At 40.0% G+C, this 22,597-nt stretch overlaps 1 protein-coding gene across 2 annotated transcripts in view; it reads left to right on the top strand.

Moving 5' to 3' along the window:
• The window catches only part of EPB41L4A (erythrocyte membrane protein band 4.1 like 4A), a 220,599-nt gene that overhangs the window by 144,764 nt on the left and 53,238 nt on the right, over positions 1-22,597 (top strand). For both annotated transcript variants that reach the window (XM_032476504.1, XM_032476505.1), the window contains exons 11-13: positions 6,100-6,191; positions 7,649-7,726; positions 13,240-13,361. In XM_032476504.1, the coding sequence (XP_032332395.1) occupies positions 6,100-6,191; positions 7,649-7,726; positions 13,240-13,361 (292 nt within the window). The remainder of the gene's footprint in view (positions 1-6,099; positions 6,192-7,648; positions 7,727-13,239; positions 13,362-22,597) is intronic.

Here is a 22,597-nt window from a genome sequence, read left to right on the forward strand (position 1 = left end):
TCTATGCTGGGACATTTAGGTAGTTCTTGGTTGTTTCAAATTACAAGTTTTCCTTCAATCAATAACTTTGTGCTTAGGTATTTTTATATTGTTGGAGAGGTATCTTTGGGGCGAATTCCCAGTAGTAGGAATGCTCAGTCACAGGGTAAGTGCATGTGTAGGTGTGTTAGATACCATCCTATTCCACCACCCCACCTCCGCCTACAGGTTTTGTGTCATTTTGCATTTCATCTAAAATATATGCATGTCCCTGAAACTATAGGTGTTAGATACTCCTTGAAGTATTCACCAGTGTGGCTCTGTTAGTAACATTTGGATCCTGATGCCATATGACATTTTGGTTTGAAGTCTTTCAGATTCAGTGATGAACTACTAGACTTGTGGTCAAATAGTGTGGTTTAAGTCCAGATCTCCCACTTCTCTAACTTTGGACTATTTTCTGAACAACATTTAACCTGCATTTCCTTATCTACGAAGTGAAGATGATAAAATCTGTCTTATAGGGTTGTGAGGTTGAACGAACCTGGTCCAAATTTGGACTTGTAATGGGCACCTGGGACCTGTCTCTGAATTGAAACTATCTTGCCCTCATGCACGTAGAGTTTCTAGGGTTTTGCGTGGGAACGCCTTGTTCTTGACCAGTCTTGGCTGGCAAGTAGCTTCTGTCAAGGCGGGAAGGGGAGTTCAGGTCTTCTAGGACCATGGAATTTTCTTTGCTTCATTTGCTAGGATATATGTTTCTCCATAATTAAAACACATGAGCCATTGGAAGGAATTTCTAAATCCTGCTGTAAAATGTTTTTACATTAAAGTATCAGTAGATCTTACCAGATATGCCTTTTAAAAACTAAAAAAAAAATCTTTGTAAGACTTGCAGTAAGGATTAATTATCATTAAAAACTTGAATCTGCAAGTATAAGAGATAAATGATAACACTTAGGAAATCCTACAGTTTCTCTAAAGAGCAGATGAGGAAAAGATAGTGTAAAAACAATAACAAAAGCAAAACATCTGGAATCCTGGGATTGCATCTGTGAATTTTTCCAAATAGGATGCAGAATAAGCTCACTATAGTAGTTTTCAAAGTTTACTGAAACATTATATAAATATTTTTCAGTGTTTGCCTCATACTTTCTCCTTTTGAATTTTTGGGAGGAAAAGAAAAAGGAGGAAATACAACACAATCTAACACATCTTTTCCAACTCTATAATTTTGTTTCTATGAACTAGAAAGAGTTATGTACAATTATTCATCAAGCAATTAATTTATTCATCTGTAAAAGAGGTAAAAAGATTTTTCATGTTTAGTATATAATTTGGAATATAATCCACACAGCTGACAGTCCTGAAATATTTTTGCTGTTTTTGTTCTTTTATTGTAAAATGCAGGAATGGAAATGGATTTTATTCTTCCAGTGCTCTGTTGAAATGAACATTGATTTTTAATTCAAAGCATATTATATGCACTTCAAAAAGAGTTAAAAAAAAAACTGGTTTGTGGGTGTAGGGGTGTTTATGTGTAGTGTAATATTTTCTAAATCAGAGTACTTGAAAGAAAGTTTTTGCTCATATAAATCAGGGAAACACCAGCTACCTTATTAGCTCTTGGAGATTCACAGAACACATTAGCACATTAAAAAGTCTGAGTGTTTAACCCAGTGTTTCCCAAACTTACTTGCCCATGAAAGTTTTTTTTATGCCAATATCACAAGACGCTAATGTTGTAAGAGACACTCTTAAGGGAGCACAATGTGAAGAGAAAGCTTGAAAGAACAAGGTAACAGTTTACTCATTGTTTTAAAATTCCCTCTAACTTCCCTTTCCAAATAATAACAAGATTGATAATTTTTTTTTTGTTGCAGGACTTACTCTGAATTTTTTATCTGACTTTGAATTGGGGTTGCCTAGATAGGAAAGCCATGGAAAATATGGGGAAAGTGATTAAAACAAACACTGTGTGCACTGTCTCACACACAGCGACATGAAGTTTAGTCTTTACAACTGCACAACTGCAGTCATTCAGGCTCACCATTTATAAAGATATAATTTCTCAAAACACTTAAAATTTTGTGATATTTCTTTGGTGTCTGTTTTCAGTTGAAGGTTTTTTGTTTTTTTTTGGTTCCACCACTTGCCTTCCTTTATCAGTAATTAAGTTCTTTCAGTCATTTGCTATTAGCCCCCTGACTTTGTTTTCCACCTAATGCCTAAAGTAAGTTAACTATTGCCAAGTACATAAAAATCTTACAGAGACTGAATGTTTAAAAAGGCCATAACGCTATAGACTTCTTTTAGCCTCTCCTGATAGGAAACGTCTCTGCTGCAGGCCTTTCCAACATTTGTATAATGATTGCATCTTACTATTGTTAGGCGTACTAATCTCTTTGGCTCTTAAATATTTGACCTGTGCAGTGTACCTGAGGTTACTTCTAGTGACCTTGGAGGTGGGACAAATGTATAATAACAGAATTAAGAAGATGTTTATCCCCGTAATTCTAGCTGGGGAGGGCAGACTGTCCGTTGTGACTGCTTCTCAAGACCAAAGCGGAGGACCTGGCTGAAGTATGGGCTGTGTGTGGCAAGGCAGGTTGGGCTTGGGAGAGGCCATGAGGCTGGAGCTGGCCCAGAGAGAGTGAGCTGCTGTGCCTCGTGCAGTGTGAGCCCCTCCATGGCCCTGTCAGTGACGTCAGTACACTGCGGAAAGGCCAGGCTCAAGTAGACTTATTTCTTCAAGCATGCACAGAGAAACACAGCCAGCAAAGATGGGAAAAGAGGCTGAGAAGAACAAGGAGAGTTAGGTTGGAAATTCATCAGTATGATCCAGGTCCTGAATTCTTCCAAGTGATAGAATCAGGACTTTGAGTTTACTTAGACATCCTCAGGGTGATGAAGCCCCATGTGGTATCTGAATTAGAGGTGATTTAAGCTTGATCCCTTTATAAAATAAGAAATAGATTCAAGAGGAGCAGGGTATAGCTCAGTGGTAGAGTGCACGCCTAGCATGCATGAGGTCCTGGGTTCAATCCCCAGTACCTCCACTAAGTAAATAAATAAAACTAATTACCATCCCCTCCAAAAAAAAAAAAAAAAAAAAGATTCAGACTGTAGCTTTGCTTATGGCATGAGATGGCCAAAACTATGCAGGTGTTTGAGTAATTTTGCCCAAAGCAAGCATTGAATGCTTGGATAAAGTATTTTAGCGGTAGATTGGAAAGAACTTCTTAAGCAGCTACTCATCTTTGTATGAACGAATGGAAAGGTGCTAATTGTCCATGTCTGTTTGGAAAACGTTGAGTAGGTAGGAGAGCCATGAAAGAAAAGACAGTTGAATGTCACATCAGTTACAGTTATGCCAGTAGTTATTATAAGTGGCAAAAATACACAGAATTTATTCAGAATACCTGGCTCTTTTTTTAAGTTGTATTAACGCAATGCTCTTTTTTGTATTTGGGTCATTCTGCTAACAATGGGGAAAAAACAGGCAGCTGGTGTTAAAGCCTTCTGTGAATGGGGAATGAGTTTATACTTGTCATTTGCACAGGGCAGAAATATTTAGGAGGCCTGTGGGAGGCTCTTTTGTTCCTTTAATATATTTGTACACAAAGAAACTTGAGAAAACCCTGTTCTGGTTGGATCTTAAATACCTTTTATCCTTTCATTAGGTGATGGTAGTTTTAAAAAATATATTTAAAGTTAGATTTCCTGTGACCAGGTCTCTATTTGAAAAGCAAAATAATACAGATACGTATGTGAAGAATAAAGTGAAAACCAGTCCAAGAAAAGTTTAAGGAGATTTGCTTTATTTTCAAGATTGATTCCTTTTTTGTTTCTCCTCCCCTTTTGGAAATCTGCATTATATGTAATTGAATAACTTGCTGAAAATTTGATCTAGGTATGTCAGTTCCCCCTTATTTGTGGATGCTTTTGCTAAAATGTGAAGGTGTCTGTGTCACAGAGTAGTCAACAGTCCCCATTTCTTGTCGGTGACAGTGCCCATTGCGTCCTGTCCCACTTAGTGCTTGGGTTGTGGAAAGTCTCAGTGAGATGGGGTGCATACACCGAGGAAGGTGGAGGTTGAGGGAGGGGAGGAGCATCCTCTCCTGTACTTGCCTTATCTTACTTATTCTGATACAGGGCAAAGAGATGCAAAGTTATCTTAAAACAAATGAACAAATGTGTTTTATGTTTGGATAGTCCAGTGACCTTAAGAACACTGACCTGTTACATAAGGAACTCTTAATAGTTGCTTCTGGGGAGGGGAGTTGGGGAGAGTGGGAGGGAGATTTAGTTATCATTGTGTATCCACTTTGTTAACCTTTGGTGCTTATACCATGTGTATATATTTTAAAAAGAAAAGAAGAGGAATTCCCCTCTAAGCATTTCCACCTCCTGATGGGAGGCTTGGTTTCCCACCCTGCCCGGAGGGACTTTCTGTGGTTTCCTCTGCACTGCCCCTCCACCCCCATCCCCCACTTCTTTTGTTTTTGAGGAAAGCACTTTCTGAATTCATTACCTTTTCTTCTTCATCTCTGATTTTGTAATTCCTACCCCTTTCACGAAAGCCACTGAAGATTTCTCACCGTGAAATGCGGTGACCTCCTGTCAAACACTGACCTTTCTGGGTCACTTGAGACTTGCCCTCTCCTCCAGCCTCTCTGACACCATCGCCTCCTGGTCCACTGTGACCTCTCCTACTCCACCTTCACAAGCATCTTCACTGTGATTCCACCTTTGTCTGCTCTGCGCTCTCTCCTGGAATAATCTCTGTTAGACCCTGAGGTGAAATCATCTGTGCCAGCAGATACGATCCTTCCTCCGCTCTACCCCTGCCTGTTTACTGGCTCACTGGATGCGTGAAATTCCCAATTCCATGAGTACTTCAAAATCAAAACAGCCTGAACTTATTGTCCATTCCCTCGCCAAATCCCCAGTTTTCCCACTTGCTCTATTTTAGTACTTGGCAGCACCCAACTCAGATCCCTGGGAATTGTTCTGAGTTCCTTCCTCCACCTCACAAGGTTTTGGAATTCGAGGTTGCCTTGCTGTAACATGCATGTATTGGCTCTGCTTTCTCACATCCTTTCATTTTGCAAATAAGCTCCTAAATGGGGCAGCCCGAGGACGGGAGAAATTTCATGTACATAAATGTCTGTCCTTGTTAAAAGTGAGCGTGCAGGGGGAGGAATCATTTCAGTTACTCCTCTGCATTGACAATTTGGTGTTTATGAATCCAGAGAAACCCCATTCCAGGGATGTTTCTATATTTGTGAACTGGTTTTTGTTTTTATCTGAAACAAAATTAGCAATTACGTAACTTCACAGAGTTTGTGGTTTATTATTTTAGTACTGATACTTTATTTTGCCTGGTTTCCTAGTCAGTCACTTAAAAAAAAAGTATCTTTTCCTGCACAATTAAAATTACCTCTTATATTGCCTTTGTTTCTTATGTTTTAGAATAAGTAATTAAGTAACTACTGGTTTAAAATAATAGTTAAAATTTATTGTATGCCTATTATATGATGCTTTACATCTATCACATCATTTATTTTATTTCACCCAATAACGATGCAGAATGGAGAAATTCAGAATGAGGGACACCATGTAACTTGCCAAGATTACACTGCTGTGGTGGTTCCTCCTCCCAGTGGCCCCTCGTGAGATTCTTTAGACATCAGTTTAAGTGTGGCCTCTACATCTCTGAAAGGAAGACAGTTAAGAATTGGATTTATGAGTATTCTCTTTTTATTGGGAGTTAATTTCCACACGGTCAATATTTTTCCTGTTTTGGTGCCCATTTATGCCGGAAGAGTTTGCAGTGCCTCAGTGCCATCAGTCTGATTACCGTGGTCATGGCGTGATGTAGAAGAAGGGAATAAAGGTGATGGCAGTCAGATTTACATGGGACTGAACATTTTATACGTTAATTGATTGAGAGTGGTTTTAAGGCAGGTCTCCAAAACTAGTTACCAAGAGATAACTATTCTTTGTTCTATGTGTTAAAAATAATTTATCTGCTTCTTTGAATTTATGGTACCTAGAGGGTGGCTGTCATCTGAAGAATGTTATCGCACTAATTCATATTCTCTTCTTCTCTCTCAGTGCAATGAAACCTCATTCTTTTTTGAAGCTCGAAGTAAAACTGCTTGCAAGCATCTTTGGAAGTGTAGTGTGGAACATCATACATTTTTTAGGTATGTTAATGTGAAACATTTGTTCATTGTCCTAATAAATGAAAATTACATTTGCTTTTATAACAAGAATTCTGTCTACAAGAAGAAATTTAGAAGTGTTTCTCTCTTTTTTCAGCCACCTAATTCTCTGGTTCATACTAATACAAATATATAAATATATAAACAATACATAAATATATATACAAATATGTATACAAATATAATATATATTTGTGTTAGTAGGATCCAGAGAATTATATGTGTATGCACACACATACATACATATCTTCTTTGCTCGTACTGTAAGAAAGGGTCAAGGACGATTGTTTTTTAGGTTTATGTACAAGTGCAGCTTTGGTATTGGTGGAACTTAAGTGTCCTACTGTGGAAATACTACATTTGAAATGCCTGTTAGCCATCTGAGTGGAGATACGGAGTATGCAAGGCTTACTGGAAAGACCAAGGTTGGTCATGTAAATTTAGTAGGTATTTAAGGCAAAGGGGACTGAATGAGGTCAATTATGAAAAAAGTGAAGAGAGAGAAGCAGAAGGCCAAAGATTGAGCTGTGGGACCCTCCCAGCATTTAGAGGACAGGAAGAACCGGCCGGGGAGTATGAGGAGGAGTAACCAGTAGAGCATGGGAAAATGGGAAAGGAGGGAGGAAGATGTCGTGGTGATAAATAAGGAGCTGGCAACTGCATTACATGCTCTTGGGCAGTCAAGTAAGATGAGGGTAGAGAATTGACCACTGGATTGTGGGGATACTGTTTCACATTCTTACGGTGTAAAGATAAAACTGAATTTTGTTATGTAATACATTAAGCTTTGTTTTTTGTTTGTAAGTTTAAAACTAGGTCAGTTCTTCCCCTTATTCCTATTTGATTTGTATAGGAAAAATTCCCCAAATAGCATGATGGTAGAGAAGTAGTCTTGTAAAATGATCAGTGTCCTTTGTGAAGTTTGTATTTAGAGAGGGTTGTGGTCCAGAAAATGTGAGACATTGCCCTTCGTTCAGTGGGGCTGGGCCAGGGAACTCGTCATCGAGGTGTCTGTTGAAGTTACCCAGGAATGGAAAGTACCAGAGCATATGGTACAAAGAAGAGTGAACCATCATGTCACATGTGGCTAACTGCCGTGAGAACCTTGGCACGGGTAAATCAATGTAGTGACAAAGTCCCCAAGATACTTTAAGTGGAGAAATTAAATTGATTCACAATGAAAGACTCCTTTCGAGGGCAATAGTGTATCTAATAGTCTTCAGGAGGCCTGAGTATTTTGATATTATACCTGTATAAAATACTAGAATGTCATTGTGTTTCAAGTATTAGCTTCAAAATAACTGATTATTATTTCCTGCCAGTATGTAGAATAAATATTTTAGTGATGTGTTAAACAGTGTTGCACTATTATATATTTCTACATAGCTTTTGCTTAAGTGTTGCATGAGTCTTTAATTTTCCTTTAAAAATTCATTTAGAATGCCAGAAAATGAATCAAATTCATTGTCAAGAAAACTCAGCAAGTTTGGATCTATGAGTTATAAGCACCGGTATAGGTAAATAGCATTTTTTCCCTTTGGGGGATGTGTGTGTGTGTGTGTGTGGGCGTGGGTGTGTATGTGTATGAATAAATATTTAATGCAACTGTCATGCATATTAAAGTTTGTGATTTAATTTTTCTTATTTTTCCACAATGCCAATGAATTTCACAAGTATAACAGTTTATTAAAACTTTCTTGACAAAAATGATTTTCTAGGTTTATATTTAAAGTCTACATTAGCTGGGTTAAGTTCAGGGTTTTTAAAGTATAGTAGAGCTTATTATCTTCAGAAGTTCATTTTGATCCAGTTGTCATTTATCTCTATGTTGTGATTATGAAACAAAGTAGATATTCCGAATAGTAGTTTATTGGTATTCATAGGACATTCAGTTAATCCCCTGTTGTAACACAATGTATACTTTATGTTGTAGATAAAGCCATATTTCCTGTAGCCTAAAGCCTACATATGGTGACAAGTATATCTAAACTTTATTGAGCAGTTACTAAGTACCATCGTTATGCTGAATCTATTCCATTTCTTGCTTCATTTAATCACTGCAACCTTGTTAATATTATCCTCATTAATATGTGAGGAAATTAAGGCACAGAGAACACAAGTCACTTCTCAGGGAAACCCAGCTAGGAAGCAGTGATGTGGGGTCTGCTCCCTAGCACTCTAACTCCAGAGCCCCACGCTGTTAACCATTAGACAGACTGTTAACATATTGCAGGAGAAGCCTGATTGTCATGCAGCCTGGTGGGTACTTGTGTCTTCTTTTTAATACCAGTATTGAAAATGGGAGCCTTCTATGTTTTGAAAAGAATTTTTTGATTTGTTTCATTTGTTCTATTAAGTGGAGAGCCTGTGATGTGGAAGGAATGGTACTGGGTGTCAGACTTACAAAGAGCCAGGTCTAACCACCTCTGCCTTCAGAGAGCTACGGTGTTAGTCAGGCAGTGAGGCAGGTCCCAGGCCCTGTAAAACCCAAGCAGGATATAAACACACCACTCAGGCAGTGGGCCACGCTGCTGTCAGTTCCACTGGAGACATCACCAAATGAAATCACCTAGGAGTCTTAAAAATAAAGCTGAGTCCAGTGTTGGCAAGATAATAACATGCCAGATTTTAATCCCTCTCCTTTGTGACCCACTTTTTTTTTTGTCTTGCTTTGAAACCCAGAGATAATTAGTAAAAGAGTGATTAATAAATCAATAAAAGAGTGATTAATATTAAATGTTCAGTGCATTTATCTTTACAAATTATTCACTTGGATATATTACTCATTTACTGACTTAAAGTAAAATTTATGTGTCATTGTATAATCGATGTTCTTGATATTTGTATAAAGGTATTCATTGAAATCTAAAATTTAAACTTCAGTTTAAAAACATTCTTCCCTAGAAAGTGATATCATTATAGGAATTTAAGGAAAGAGTATTTACTTTGATACTGAGGAACAGCAAATAGTATTTGGGTTGTTCTTCCAGCTGGGGCATAACACAATTCAAGGGTTACAGAGTGAATGTCTGTAAATCTATCTCCTTGTCACTGAAGTGAAGCTAGTGAAGAAGCATTTGTCTTAGTGTTCATACTGTTAAAATTATAATTATGCTGTTTAACGTATGCTGTAGTTGGTTTCCACCAGTTTACCCATACCTGATTTCTCAAATTTATTGAAATGCAAATGCTGTGGCTACTGGGAATTATTATTAGAAAGTTATTGAATTTTGCATATTAAATATCATTTCTTCCATAAAAGTAATTAAAGCTAACCTTTGCAGAATTAGAAGCTCTGCTGAATCAGTTCTAATTTTGTGGCTGGTGTTAATTGCCTAGTAAGTCTTAATGAAATCCAAGTCTCTGTGTCTGTATGTCAAAAGCACTAACAATATACCATCCCTGGAAGAAAGATGTTTCATCCTGCTGCCCAGAGCTAGGCTTAGGCAGGGATGGGTCTCTGGCTGCTGGGTGGTTGCCAGTACATAGACTGTTAATTGTCAAAAGAATAAAAAACAACCAGCCTTTAGTAAACATCATATGCCTGTTCCTTTCTTTTGATACATTCTGGAGATACCCTGCAATGAAGCAGAGCTCTGGAGACAACTCCTTCCTTTACCCTGTAGGCTTTTGGAGCACGGGGGATAACGAACAGCATAACCAGTATATGTGTTTATTGTAGGGGGTGTGTGTGTGTGTAGGTGTATGTGATAGAGAAAGACAGAGATCTAGGCTCTACTATCTCTCCTGCCCTAAGATGTTGGGGCTTGCAGAATGCTGAGGAAAGTCCAACATCTTTTAGAAAATCTAGTCATTACTTAAGAAGGAAAAAAATAGACATTTTTAGTGATATGTGGCAGGTAATCCTTTCAAATTTTCAAAATTACATTTTTGGGAAAAGACCAAGCTGAAATCTGACAATCTGATTCTTTTGTTGTCTTATTATCAGATACCAATAACCTGAAATAGAAATTGATTAAATCTTTGGTTGAATATTTCATTACACACTGTTATCTCTTCCTCTGAGCCCCTTAAAAATTAACCTTGCCTTTACCTGCTAAGTTTGTAGGGAACTCCTAGTTTTGATGAATGAGTGAGATGTGTAGAATTTATACTCCAGAAATGAGAATCAAGCCTGAGAACCCTCCCTGGGAACCTGATGACCTTTTTCTAGGACTTCAGTCACATAAGCTTTCCACATATCTTGAAGCGTGGAAGGGAGACCAAGTTCTCCTGAGAATCTCCTCTGTGTCGGGTGCTTTCACATGTGTTACTTTATTAAATCCATTCAATGACCTACCAAAGGAGGTATCATATCCTCATTTGTACAGATGAAGAATTTGAGCCCCTCAAAAGTAAGGTCACTGAACTGAAGACCTTGAACCAGTCAGTGGCAGAGCTAGGATTTGAACCAGGTGTCTTTGGTCTTCTTTTCCCTCTTCCCTGCTGATGGCCGATTGTGCCCTCACTTGGAAGCTGAAGGGCTGCTGACAGTGCCCCTCAGCACAGAATGGGAGTGAGTGTGTGTGCCATAGCGTGAGGGGTGAGGGAGTGGGCGATCTTGGGGACAAAGTTCCATCCTGTCACTGTGGAGACCCACCATGTGTTGGAGTTCTTACACTGACACTGAAAACCTCCGCAGTTCTCAAGTGCTTTCTGCTACAAAGAAGCACTAAGAATACTGTCCAAGAATATTCCTGCTCAGAAATAGTCTGAACACATAGAAATAATAAATGAGGAAAATGAGGCTCTAGGAGATTTAAAAAAGAACCTGTGGAAAGCCTCTCAGTCACAGCAGAGCTGTGCTTCAAACTGGGCTTGTGGTGTCACGCCAGACCCGATGCTCTGTCCCTTCTCCCAGGCTGCCAGGCTATGCCGTACCAACCACCGTGAGGGCAGACAGCTTGCTCCCGTCCTGGGTCCCGTTCAGCTGGTGCCAGATGAGTTTAATGTTTCTGGACTTTCGTTTTATTAATCTTGTGGTACGATTTTCTCATTTCTCCTTTATTCCTGAGAGACTATGAGGAAAAATTGAATAAGAAAGTAAAAATCTCATTATAAAATGCCTCAGTGGTCCACATATTGGGTTACATTTTTAGGGCAAATATTTTTTCCTCCAAACAATGAAGTACATCCTCTCCAAGTGTTAGAGTAAATCTGTTGTAAGTAGATCTTATCTTCATACTCCAAACCATTTATAATAATGGAATTTTGCTCTCTATATGGAATTTTTTAACTTTTCAAGGGGGAAATGTTACTATGTGTGTCACTTTATGCACTACTTTTGAAAGAAATCAATTTCAAGGGAAAGAAAATCTGTCATAGTTTGCTCCCCTCCCCTCCCCCTGATTTCCATGAACCCTTGAATGTGAAATACGCACACTCATGGACGGTACCTGTCATTTTAATTCCCATGGTAGCTCATATCAAGTAGTGTTCCCAATTAGCTTGATGAGAACCTGCTGTTTATAAATGTTTCAAGCCTCTTTTTATTTCTAATAAAAGTGGATGGGGTAACAAGGAGGGGAAACACAGAAGCATGTAGGAGGTGAATTTGGCTTTATATAAGTCTCATTTAATCTTTCTTGGGGAGAGATCCACCAATATTTATCCTGTAAACGTAGGATGAATAGGATTTAGGGCCATTAAAAGACTTTTTTCTTCCCATTATGTGGCTCTTCTTGTGGTGAAACTTAAAAAATTAAGTTTAAAATTGCATTTTCCCTGTACATAAATTTATTTTCGTGTTTGAAAGCCATAGTCGTTCATTGGCTCAAATTCAGCAGCTGTGGAATAAATTTTTAGTAGGGTGAATGTTGATTGAAATTCAGTGAATTAAATTACACAGTTCCTTGAGAAAGTTAGTTTGTCCCCAGGGAAAGATTGCCCTGTTCCATCTTCACAGACTCTTTAGAGAAGTGGTCTGTGCACAGGGTTTTAGTCCTGCTTTAAATCTCCCGGGTCACTTGACCTGGTGCAGGTGAGGTTGGCATAATCAGTGGTTGACTGTGTCACAGGGTTCAAAGTAAAATCACACCAGGTGGTCCAGTGGGACAGGCTCTACTACTTGCCTTGTAAGCACAGCACCAGGACACATGGATGCATGTAGAATCATTGCCTTTTGTAATTTAGCCCAGCTCAGTTTCTTTATTATTTAGTTGTAGAGCTGGAAGACCATCAGCATCCTCTATTTCTAGCCTATCATTCTACTCAAATCCAAACGTAAATCCTCCTTTAATAACTTCTTTCCTGTTTCTCCCTCTGAAAGATCTTCCTTCTGTCGACTGAAAACACACACACAACATGAGAGCTGTGAGTTAAGTTTTTCTTGGGGCTGCTGAGGACTGTGGGCTGGGACCAGCCTCTCAGATAGCTCTGAGGAATTTAGTGTGCAATCAGGCACACATCTTGAAGTTTGTTGCTAGTCACAAGGAGAAGATGTCTCCATTAATGATTTTAGTGCGTTCTAGGTATGAGAAGATGCAAGAAGTTGGGCTTATAAAATTTTCTCCTGTAAACACCTATCTGAAGGCCTCTTCTGGCACTTTGTCCCAGAGCACAGGGGGCCTCATTCCTGACCTCTGCCCTGAAGTCCTGTCAGGGTGTGTTAAAGGTCAACAAACTACAGTGGCTGGTGACTTCATTCTTGCAGAACCAGATGGCAAGCGACATTCTTTTTTTTAATTTTTTTAAACATTTTTTTTATTGAGTTATAGTCATTTTACAATGTTGTGTCAAATTCCAGTGTAGAGCACAATTTTTCAGTTATACATGAAATGCATACATTCGTTGTCACGAGTGACATTCTTTAGTTGGCCCTTCTATCTCACCTAAATCCTTCCTGTTAAGAGTTTATTACTTCTTGGTTAACATTGCAATGAAAATCAATTGAAAGCCCCTATATAACTTAGAGTCTGTGTGAGTCTGTCTGTTCTTCTCTCCATACTTTGCAGGTATTCTTCATGAGCTGTGGCTTAATTTTATGGCTGTGTGGTTTTACCTGTGTTACTCAAAATGTTGTATTTTCAAGTGGCAGGACAGCATTGCAAATGAGTCGAGATCTTTCCATTCAACTTCCCCGGCCAGATCAGAATGTGGCAAGAAGTCGAAGCAAGACTTACCCTAAGAGAATAGCGCAAACACAGCCAGCTGGTAAGTCACAGGCCCCCCAACTCATCGTTGTAACCTTGTGTTTCCTCTTAGGCTGTTGGTGTGAGATATGCTTAACTGCTGACTGTAGCCCTGTAGGTTTTTGTTGTTGTTGTTGTTGTTGTTGTTGTTGTTGTTAATGGAGGTACTGGGGATTGAACCCAGGACCTCATGCATGCTAAGTACACTGCCAAGGTATACCCCCTACCCAGCCCTGTAGGTTTTTAATTGTTAATGCTAGTATTTTTAATTTGACCCAGAAAATGTCCAAGCAATCAGAAATTATTATTAAATAGGCAGGTAATCAACTTGAATCACAATAACCTGCTTAATGACTATACCTAATGACTTTTTTGAAGGGATTAAATAAAATCTCAACTGGGTGATTTCTTAGTTTGGTGTATCTAAGATTGGAATTGAAACAAAGTTTTAGCAGAAGTCTTTAAAACAAACAAACACTGTTAACATAGCCATCTGCACAGAATTTAGTTGGTTTTTTATTATCATTCATTGGGAACTATGATAAAGTACATAAAATATACATACACATATACCTGTGCACATACATGTAAGTGTGCGTTTGTATATACACATATACAAATATATACCCATGCTTGCACGCACACACACAATTTTACATAGCCTGCAGCCCCACGATTCCCTCCTATTTGCTTGATCACATCTTCACCGTCTTCTCCCTCCCCAACCAGTCTGACTTCGTGATTATTTCCTTACTTTCCACTATAATTTTGGCACTCAGGTAGCCTTCTCTGAACAAAGTAGTTTATTTTGCCTCTTTTTAAAATGTTATGTGAGTGAATCAAGGCATGTGTTTTTTTTGTGTCTTACTTCTATCCATGTTATATGTAGTATATACAAAATGTGTTCATTTTTCTTATGGTGAGTTTTCTGTTGTAGAGTAACTTCTTTATCCATTCTGCTGTTGATGGAGATTTGGGTTATTCAGATTTTTTTGTTTTTAATGCGGGCTGCTTCTTTAATAAAACCACCTAATCAATCAGTGATAATCCATATTCAATGCTCAGAGTTCGCAAAGTGATATTACCGACTTTGGTTTGTGGCTTGCTTATAGATCACTCTTACCTATCATTCCCCACAGGCTTTTCACATATATTATTTCATTTGAGTCTCACAGTAACCTTGTGAGATAGGGCAGGGCAAAGAGTATGTTCCCATTTTACAGATGGGGAGGACATAGGTCCCAATAGCTAGACGGGGGGGGGGGGGGATGGGACGAGAGCCCAGATCTCCTGGGCCTTTTTGCCATATTGTATGAAGTGAATGGAATTTTTAATAACAGTAACTAACACCTGAACACTGCATGACACTTGGCAAAACATTTGACAGCCCTTGTTTCATTTACTCCTCATGCCATGCCTGTGAGGAAAGTGAGTTTGCTCTACCACTGTGGGCTGTGAGGATGTCACCTGACTTGTAGTTTCTAAAATGAAATTAAATCTGATTGTGGGTTCCCTCCTCTCACTGGACTGGGAGGAAATTAAATTATTTCTGATGATTCTACAGTGGCAAAAATATGACATGATTTAATTTGGCAATAGATTACTTTGTTACGTAGGTAATATTATCCTCATTTAGCTGAGGGAGAAACTGAGATTATAAAGGTGTTCTGGCCAAGATTATATAATTATTCTGAGACCAACTGAAAATATCAGAAGCATTCATTACTTCAGATCAACATTTTATTCTGCTTGCAATGCTGGAATCATATATGCTTTTTATACAAACCTGCTCAGGTTGTTTTTACACAAACCTCCTTTCCTCTTCTCATATGCTATTATAACAATATCTGCCTCTGTAACACTGTCTGTCTCTCTGTCTCCTTGGAAGCCCAAATTCCGGAAGCTGATTAATTTAGGGACAAGGGGTTTTGTTTTTGTTTCTCTCCTGGCTTATGCAGATGTAGGCAAATGCAGTTTTCACAGAGCAGCCTGGAGCCCTCTTATCCATCTCCCCCTCCCGCCCCCAGCGTTGTGTTACGATGCAGTCCCTCTAGGGTAGGGGCTGAGCGTGTGGCTAATTCCCAGCCCAGGCTGCAGGAGGACAGCCTCTCAGCAGCAGGTTGAGGAACTTTTAAAAATGCAGCACATGTTATACTTTCATTATTAGAAAAAAGCATGCCCACTTTAGAATATTTAGGAACCTTAGAATCTACCCTTCCAAAAGAAAAAAATCTTTTATATTCAATTCTGTTCTCCTAGTGCTAACACTGTATTATATAGCCTTCTAGTCTTCTGTGTATCTTTGGTGCAAAAGTAATATGACAATGTTTTACAACATACTTTTCTTATTTAATAATATGTCCTGGATATGTGCTGGTAAGTTTTAAGTGTTCTTATACAGCACCTTTTTAATGTCTATATAATTTTCTGCTACATAGATGCATGGGCATAACAGTTTTTTCAGCCAGTCTTTAGTTTTTGGATATTTATGCTGTTTCAAAATTTGAAGACTATAAATATACCTAAGGTGAATATCCTTGTAGTGGTATCTCTATTCATGTTCATTTATTATATGTATTTTAAACAGTGGTGTATTTTCATCATTTTTATTCTAAGAAGAGGATCATAGAATGCTGTATTTTAAAACTAAGACTCTGGCTATGTGTACATTTCACTTTGATTTTGCATTACTGTTAGCCTGCCTTTCAAGACTGTGTGCCACAAAACTGTGATGTATTCTGAGGACCCAGGGATGACCCTGCCCTTGACAGTGTGATTGACCTCGGTGGGGAAGGACCATTTCGCATACGTCAGTGACGCCGTGTTATTTACAGCTGCTGTCATGCACATATGAAGAATGTTGTGGGGGCAAGGATAATATTGTTCTAAATTTTTTTAGATGCTACATATTCTTGTTCTTCTAATCGCAAGTACTCTGCTTTGAGCTTCAATTGAACCTGCCGGTGGAGACCCAGTCTCAGCTGTCGCCTACTCCTCAGGTCATGGTGGGGTTCCAGCTTGGAGCTGAACATTTGAAGAGGGCGCTCTTGTCCTCAGTTACATCAGTCACTCTGTGCTCCTTATCCCACCCACCAGGTCCTTGAAGTGGATGGTTCTGTATGAAGCTAGGCCACTGTGTGTCTGAGAGCAGGGTGGTCATTGGTGAGCCTAGGAGCCTCCAGTGCTCAGGGTCAAGCCTGCCTAGAGAGACCGGGCTGCCAGTCCCCTTTAAGGTTCTGCTGCAGAGGCGGTTGGAGGGGAGGATGCTGTGAGGGTGGCCTGCAGGTCACTAGGTCACTCTCAAGCCTCCATCTCCTTCCCCACCATCCCTTCTCCACCAGGACAGGCAGCTCTCCAGTCCTGTCACTTCTTGCCACCCTCCCAGCTCCACAGCAGCCCCTCCCTCAAAAGCTCCCTATTCCTGAGAGTCATTCGTGGGTGGCTGGGCAGGAGGGAACAATAGCTCAAAAGAGTAGGTTTATTATTATATTATTGTTATTTTACTGATCAAAGAAAAAACAAAGTATTACCTTACTAAATATTTCTGCCACAGTTACTTAAATTTTTATTTGAAAATTTTGACAGTTAAAATGGTAGAAGGCTTATTTTAAAGCATAGAAAAAGTTTATTTTATTAGATTGTACTGTGTTTGGCAAAAATGGGATTGTGGTTTAAAAGGAAGGTAGACTATTTTTTTAATTTTAATAAGGCAAGCTGTTAATTTTCATAAGTTGAATTCTAGTATTCTCTCCAAAATAAAATTTTGGAACTACAGTTCCAGGAGTTATTGGCCTGAATTCTCACCTCATTTGACATTTATAGATAATAAAAAAACAAGCTGTGATAGAAAGGAGACTTTTGCTTTTTGTTAGTTTATATCTTTAATTTGTACTGCTTGACTTGTTACTTTAGAAGACGTTCTTTTATTTCTTCTGGAGTTAAAGTAATTCAGTCAAACTCAATGACTACTCCCCTTAATCTGCATCCCAGTTCCGTGCAAATTTAGAAAACCTGTTTTTTTCATTTCTCAATCAGGAATAATAAATGCCCTAATAGTTCAAAAGCCATTGTGTTTAGAATCCCCCAAGATGAGGCCTTGGCACTTCTATGAGGAAGTGCATTCCAGAGGCAGGAGCCCTGCACCCAGCCTGCCCGCTGTCCCGCCCAGAGGAGTTCAGCGCCAGGGCAGGCGGCCAGAGCATTCCTGCAAATCTAAACAGCAGAGGAGCTTGGGGATAAAGCAGGAGGGGAGATGGCAGGAAGGAAAAGTGCATATTTGTGCAGCCCTTTCTCTGACAAGTCCTTGGCAACTCACATCGGTGGGTTCCTCCTGTCAGAAGAGTTTCTGCTGTAAGAAGGGCAGTAAATTCAGAATGTTTGGGTATAATCCATAATTAGCTGTAAGAAAAGTAACTGGTGAAGCCATTTACAGTGGACAAACAATGCTGTGATTGTCTGATGCAGCGCTTTTAATTCTTAAGGATATCATACTGATGAAGAGAGAGAGAAATAGTTGCATTGTGGTCTTCAGACATCTGGAAAGCAAGTCGGGGTGACGTTTTGGCATTCCCACTCTCAATCTGTGGAAGATGCTGCAGAAACAATGCCCAAGGGGTCGTGAAAGTGACTTCTGAGTGAGGATGGTTCGGCCTGGTCTGGACGCAGACAGCTACTGCTCAGGCCAAGCCCGTGTTTTCTGTGCAGAAGAGAAGACCCAGTGTTGCCAAATCTTCAATGTTTAAAAGGATGCACTACATTTGGATATTTTTAGAAACTCCAGAATTTTAACTATTGGCAATTAATTTCATTTTGAAGAAAGCCTCTGTGTGCTTAATGGAACATTCCAGGGGCCCAGTGTGGCTTGAGGGCTGCCTCTTTGGGACCTCTGATTGACAGAGCTGGAGTGAATGGCTGATCCACCTGCCTGGGGTCACTGGGTTTCTGCAGCATCCCCTGGGGTGGGGGTGGGGTCACTGAATCAGGTTCTACACTCTGTGACTCCCAGCAGGAGCACTCTGTAGTTGGCAGGTCTGTTGGCCACCTCTAGGGGATGATGGTGCCACACAGCTCTGGACCCCCTTGCAAATGATTCACATGTGTGTAGCTGACCGACATTTAGGTGGACTGAGCTGGGTGCAGCCCAAGGCAGGAGAGTCAGAGAAATGCTTTGATATAGTGAAGTACATTTTTGTTTGATGTAGTATAAAGCTCTGGGCTGCTGAGAGATAGTAATGTCAAGAAAGTAATAATCACTTATTGAGCACTTGCTCTCCTTGGCACATTGTGTCAGATGTGAGGTCAGCAGAAGTCCAGCTTGGCTTGTGGCAATCAAAAATATATTTAAAAAAATGTTTTTGAGACAGATGACAGGCAAGCCGTGTGAGCAGAGACTGGCATACCGATGAGCTACATCTGTTAAATCTGAGTTCAGCCTCAGTCATCTGTGTACTGACTGTGCAGTGTTATGCAGTCACTTCACCAGCCTGAGCCTCAGTTTCTTCATCTGTCCAATGAGAGTATTACCTCCTACCTCAAGGGCTGTTGTCATGGGGATGGTGTCTAAACTGGGCAGAGCATCATGTCTTACGCACGGATGGGCTTGATATACTTGAGTTACTTTCTCCTAAACCCAAAGGAGATCTTTCTATACATAGTGTGGACCAGTCTGTGAGTTCACCAGTCAGTCTTTGAATTATATTTACCATGTAGCATCAACTTCACATACAAAGGGTAATGTAATTATATGAAGGAGGTGTGGCCTTTGAGAGTGATGGGTGGAGAGAGTCATTCAAGTGCAGTGAATGGGCTTCAGAAAGAAATGGGTTACTCCTGACTTATCCTAGAAGATTAGGTATAAACAGGGTATAAGGAAAGTGGGTAAGTCAAAGGGCTCTGTGTGTATACATTTCATCTTCCTCGCCTGCCTGAAGATCTCTGGGTGCCCAAGAGCAGCTGTTGGCAGGCAGTATTAGGAGCCCAGAGTTGGGGGTCATCTTACTGTGTTCTGTTTCTCAGAATAACCATTTTTCTCCTCTGATTTTTACTCTCCACCCTCTGCTCATCGCTCTTTAGGCTCTGCAGCCCCACTGGGATATTCTATGGTATGAATTAGGAAGAACAAACTCCTTACAGTGAATTCATAATAATGATGAGATTGTATGCTGGCTTTAAAGTTCACATAGTTGATCATTTCATCTTCTTTGTAAGGTGGTTTTCCCTACTTGAAGTAATTAGGTGCTGGGCCTATCCAAGTGCATTTTTCATGTCAAGCAGACAATGGAAACAGAAGACAAAGGGCAAAGCTTGAAAGGGCTGGGAGAGGGAAGCAGAGTTGTTGAATGGGAAGTAAACTGAAGCTGGGGCTGTGGATCTGGGATCTCACGTCTTAACCTCAGGATGTGGTTAGATCAGCAGCCTCACTTCTACAGTAGGAGTAGGCCTGTTGCTGTGTTTGTCATCACAGAGACTGGAAACTACCTAGATGTCCATTAGTTGGGAACTAGCCTAGTAAAATAACATATGTGCACCCCTAGGAAATACCTTGTCTCTCTTACAGTAAATCTTGGGGCAAGATTTGAATTTGTGTTGGTCTGATTCTGCAGTCCCACAACATCTGCCGTGAAAGGCCAGGTTCCCAGAGGGGTTCCACAAGGTGGAGGAATGTTAATAATTACTAGTCATTGAGCATCACTGCATGCCTGGCACTGTCCTGGATACCCTGCAGATAGTGTCTCACTTATTTCCTTTAGAAGATGCTGTGAATCTCAGTGTACAGGTAAGAAGACAGAGGCAGGGACTTATGCCAGGGCCCCAGAGCTGGAAGATGAACCCAGGTCACTTAAAGTCTGCAATGTGCAGAGGAGGAACAAAAAAGAATGTGAGAAATTTGTGTTGATATGGAATGATCTCCAAGATATAGTACAAACAAGAAAAAAAAAAAAAAAAAGACAGGAGTTGGGGCCAGCAGCATATTATAAGCTCCCATTATTTTTGTAAAAATACAAACAAAAATCGGAAATCAGGAGGGAGAGAGAGAATATTTTGTATTCTTTACCAGCATTTGCAGTTTCACCATGTTGTACTTTGAAAAAGCCCTCTAGGTAATTGTCATGAATACATTAAGTTCACAAAATGGCTTCAAATGTCCATTCAAGTTTCCAGTAGATTCTTGAAAAGCTCAGGTGAGGACACTGATAGTACGCTAGGAAGTGTGCATCGTAATTTATGGAAAAAGTAATAGAACATTATGAGACTGATCATATAAATTCAAATGTTAGGGATTTCTCCTGTGTTGTAACAGATACAACCCAAGTCATTGAGGCGAGGGAGATAAGACACACTCGTATCTGTACATTTCAACGCGGGGTTGAGGTGTAGGAGGTTGCATTGTAGATCAGGTCAAAGCGTGCTTTGTTTCAAAGGAGACTCACCGTCCTTGGATTAGATGAAGTTGAGGTCAATCACTTTGTGTTGTAGGCAAGGAAACTGGGGTCCAGTAGAGGTGAAAAGATCTGCAAGTGTAGCAAGTTCTGGAACCTGGAGGGCATCTGGTGAGAATAACTAGGCACTGTGAGGAATGTCTGGAAAAGACAGTGACATAATAGCTCTCACACCTGTTGATAGATAGATCGCAGAGTCCGGTATGTATTTGTTCAAGGCTGTCTTCCTTTGTTCACTCCCTTTCTTATTCCGCCTAGAAGCTGATGTTTATTTTCGTTCTGTAAAAAACATCTTAATATATGGCAAGCTGCTTAGATTTTTTTATAGAAAGTTAATGTTTCCACTCTTCCTGGGAGTGTTCAGCATTCCATGCATAGCTACCAAAATTAAAAAAGCAAGCAAAGTTAAAGGCGTATTGTATTTTCAAATTAAATATCATAGTTTTAGTGAGTTACTGTAAATGACACTTTTTTTTTCTCCTTTCCTTTCTCATTCAACAAGAATTTACTGAGCACCTCTTTGGCATAAGACCTGTGATACTGTAATTTATAGTAAATAAACATTTGGCCCTTATCCCCATTTCTGGGACAGAGCTCCTAAAACTCTTGGAATTTCCTAAGTGGTAAGAGCCACAAAGGTGGAAGGAGCATCTTTTGTTACTCATAACAAGCCCCTTTTCATCACACCTGAGTTTATGTTAATGAAGTGACTTCTGGAAAGCCCCTAACAAGAGAGGGGAGGAGTGGGAGGGGTAGTGCTGGTTGCCAGGAGAACAGACCTTGACAGGAGGGTTGGAAATTTAAGTCCCATCCCCTGATTTCTGGGAAGGGGAGAGGGACTGGAGGTTGAATCAATCACCAACGGCCAGTAATTTCATCAATCATGCCTGCATAATGAAATAAAACCTCCGTAAGAACCCAAAAAAGACAGGGTCCCGAGGGGTTGGTGAACACATGGATCTAGATGTGAAAAGAGTGGTGTGCTCGGATCAAGGAAGGTCTGTGCCCGTTTCCATGCTCTGCATCTCTTCTATCTGGCTGTTCCTGAGTTACATCCTTTTACATATAATAAACCAGCAATCTAGTAAATAACTGTTTCTCTGGGTCCTGTGAGCTGCTTTAGCAAATGAATTGAACCTGAGGAGCGGGTCGTGGGACCCTCTGCTCTATAGCTGGTTGATCAGAAGCATAGGTGACAGCCTGCACTTGCAACAGGTATCTAAAGTGGGGGCAGTCTTGTGGGGCTGAGCCTTTCACCTGTGGCATCTGACACTCTCTCCAGGTATGTAGTGTCAGAATAGAGTTAAACTGCAGGATACCCAGTCAGTGTCTGCTGAGAATTGAAGAATTGCTTGATGGTGTTGGAAAAAACACCCATTGCAGACCCTATTCAATGGAGTGTGGAGAATGAGTAAAACTTGACCCTTGATCTAGAGGAACTTCATCATATAAAAAGAAAACAGCAGTTGTTTAGCACTTACTAAATGCCAAGCACTGTAGGAAGCGCTTTCTATGAATTATCTAGTGTAATCTTCATATCTGCTGTAAAAGTAGTTGGTGATATCTCCATTTTACAGAGGACAAACTAAGATCCAAAGAGGTTTAATAATGTGTCCAAGACCACACAGTGGGTAAATTGGCAGAGCTGAGAAGCACATCCAGGTTTGTGTGACTTGTATGCTTAACAACTTTGTCAGGCTGGAGAGATAAAAGACATACTGAAATGCGGGCAGCGTGTGTCAGGTGTCGCCATGGAGTAGAGCACTGAAGGAGTTGTGAGCATCCAGATGGATAGTTTGCTTATGGCTAAAGGTGTAAT

The sequence above is a fragment of the Camelus ferus genome, chromosome 3 (assembly GCF_009834535.1).
Source record: "Camelus ferus isolate YT-003-E chromosome 3, BCGSAC_Cfer_1.0, whole genome shotgun sequence".
NCBI lineage: Eukaryota > Metazoa > Chordata > Mammalia > Artiodactyla > Camelidae > Camelus > Camelus ferus.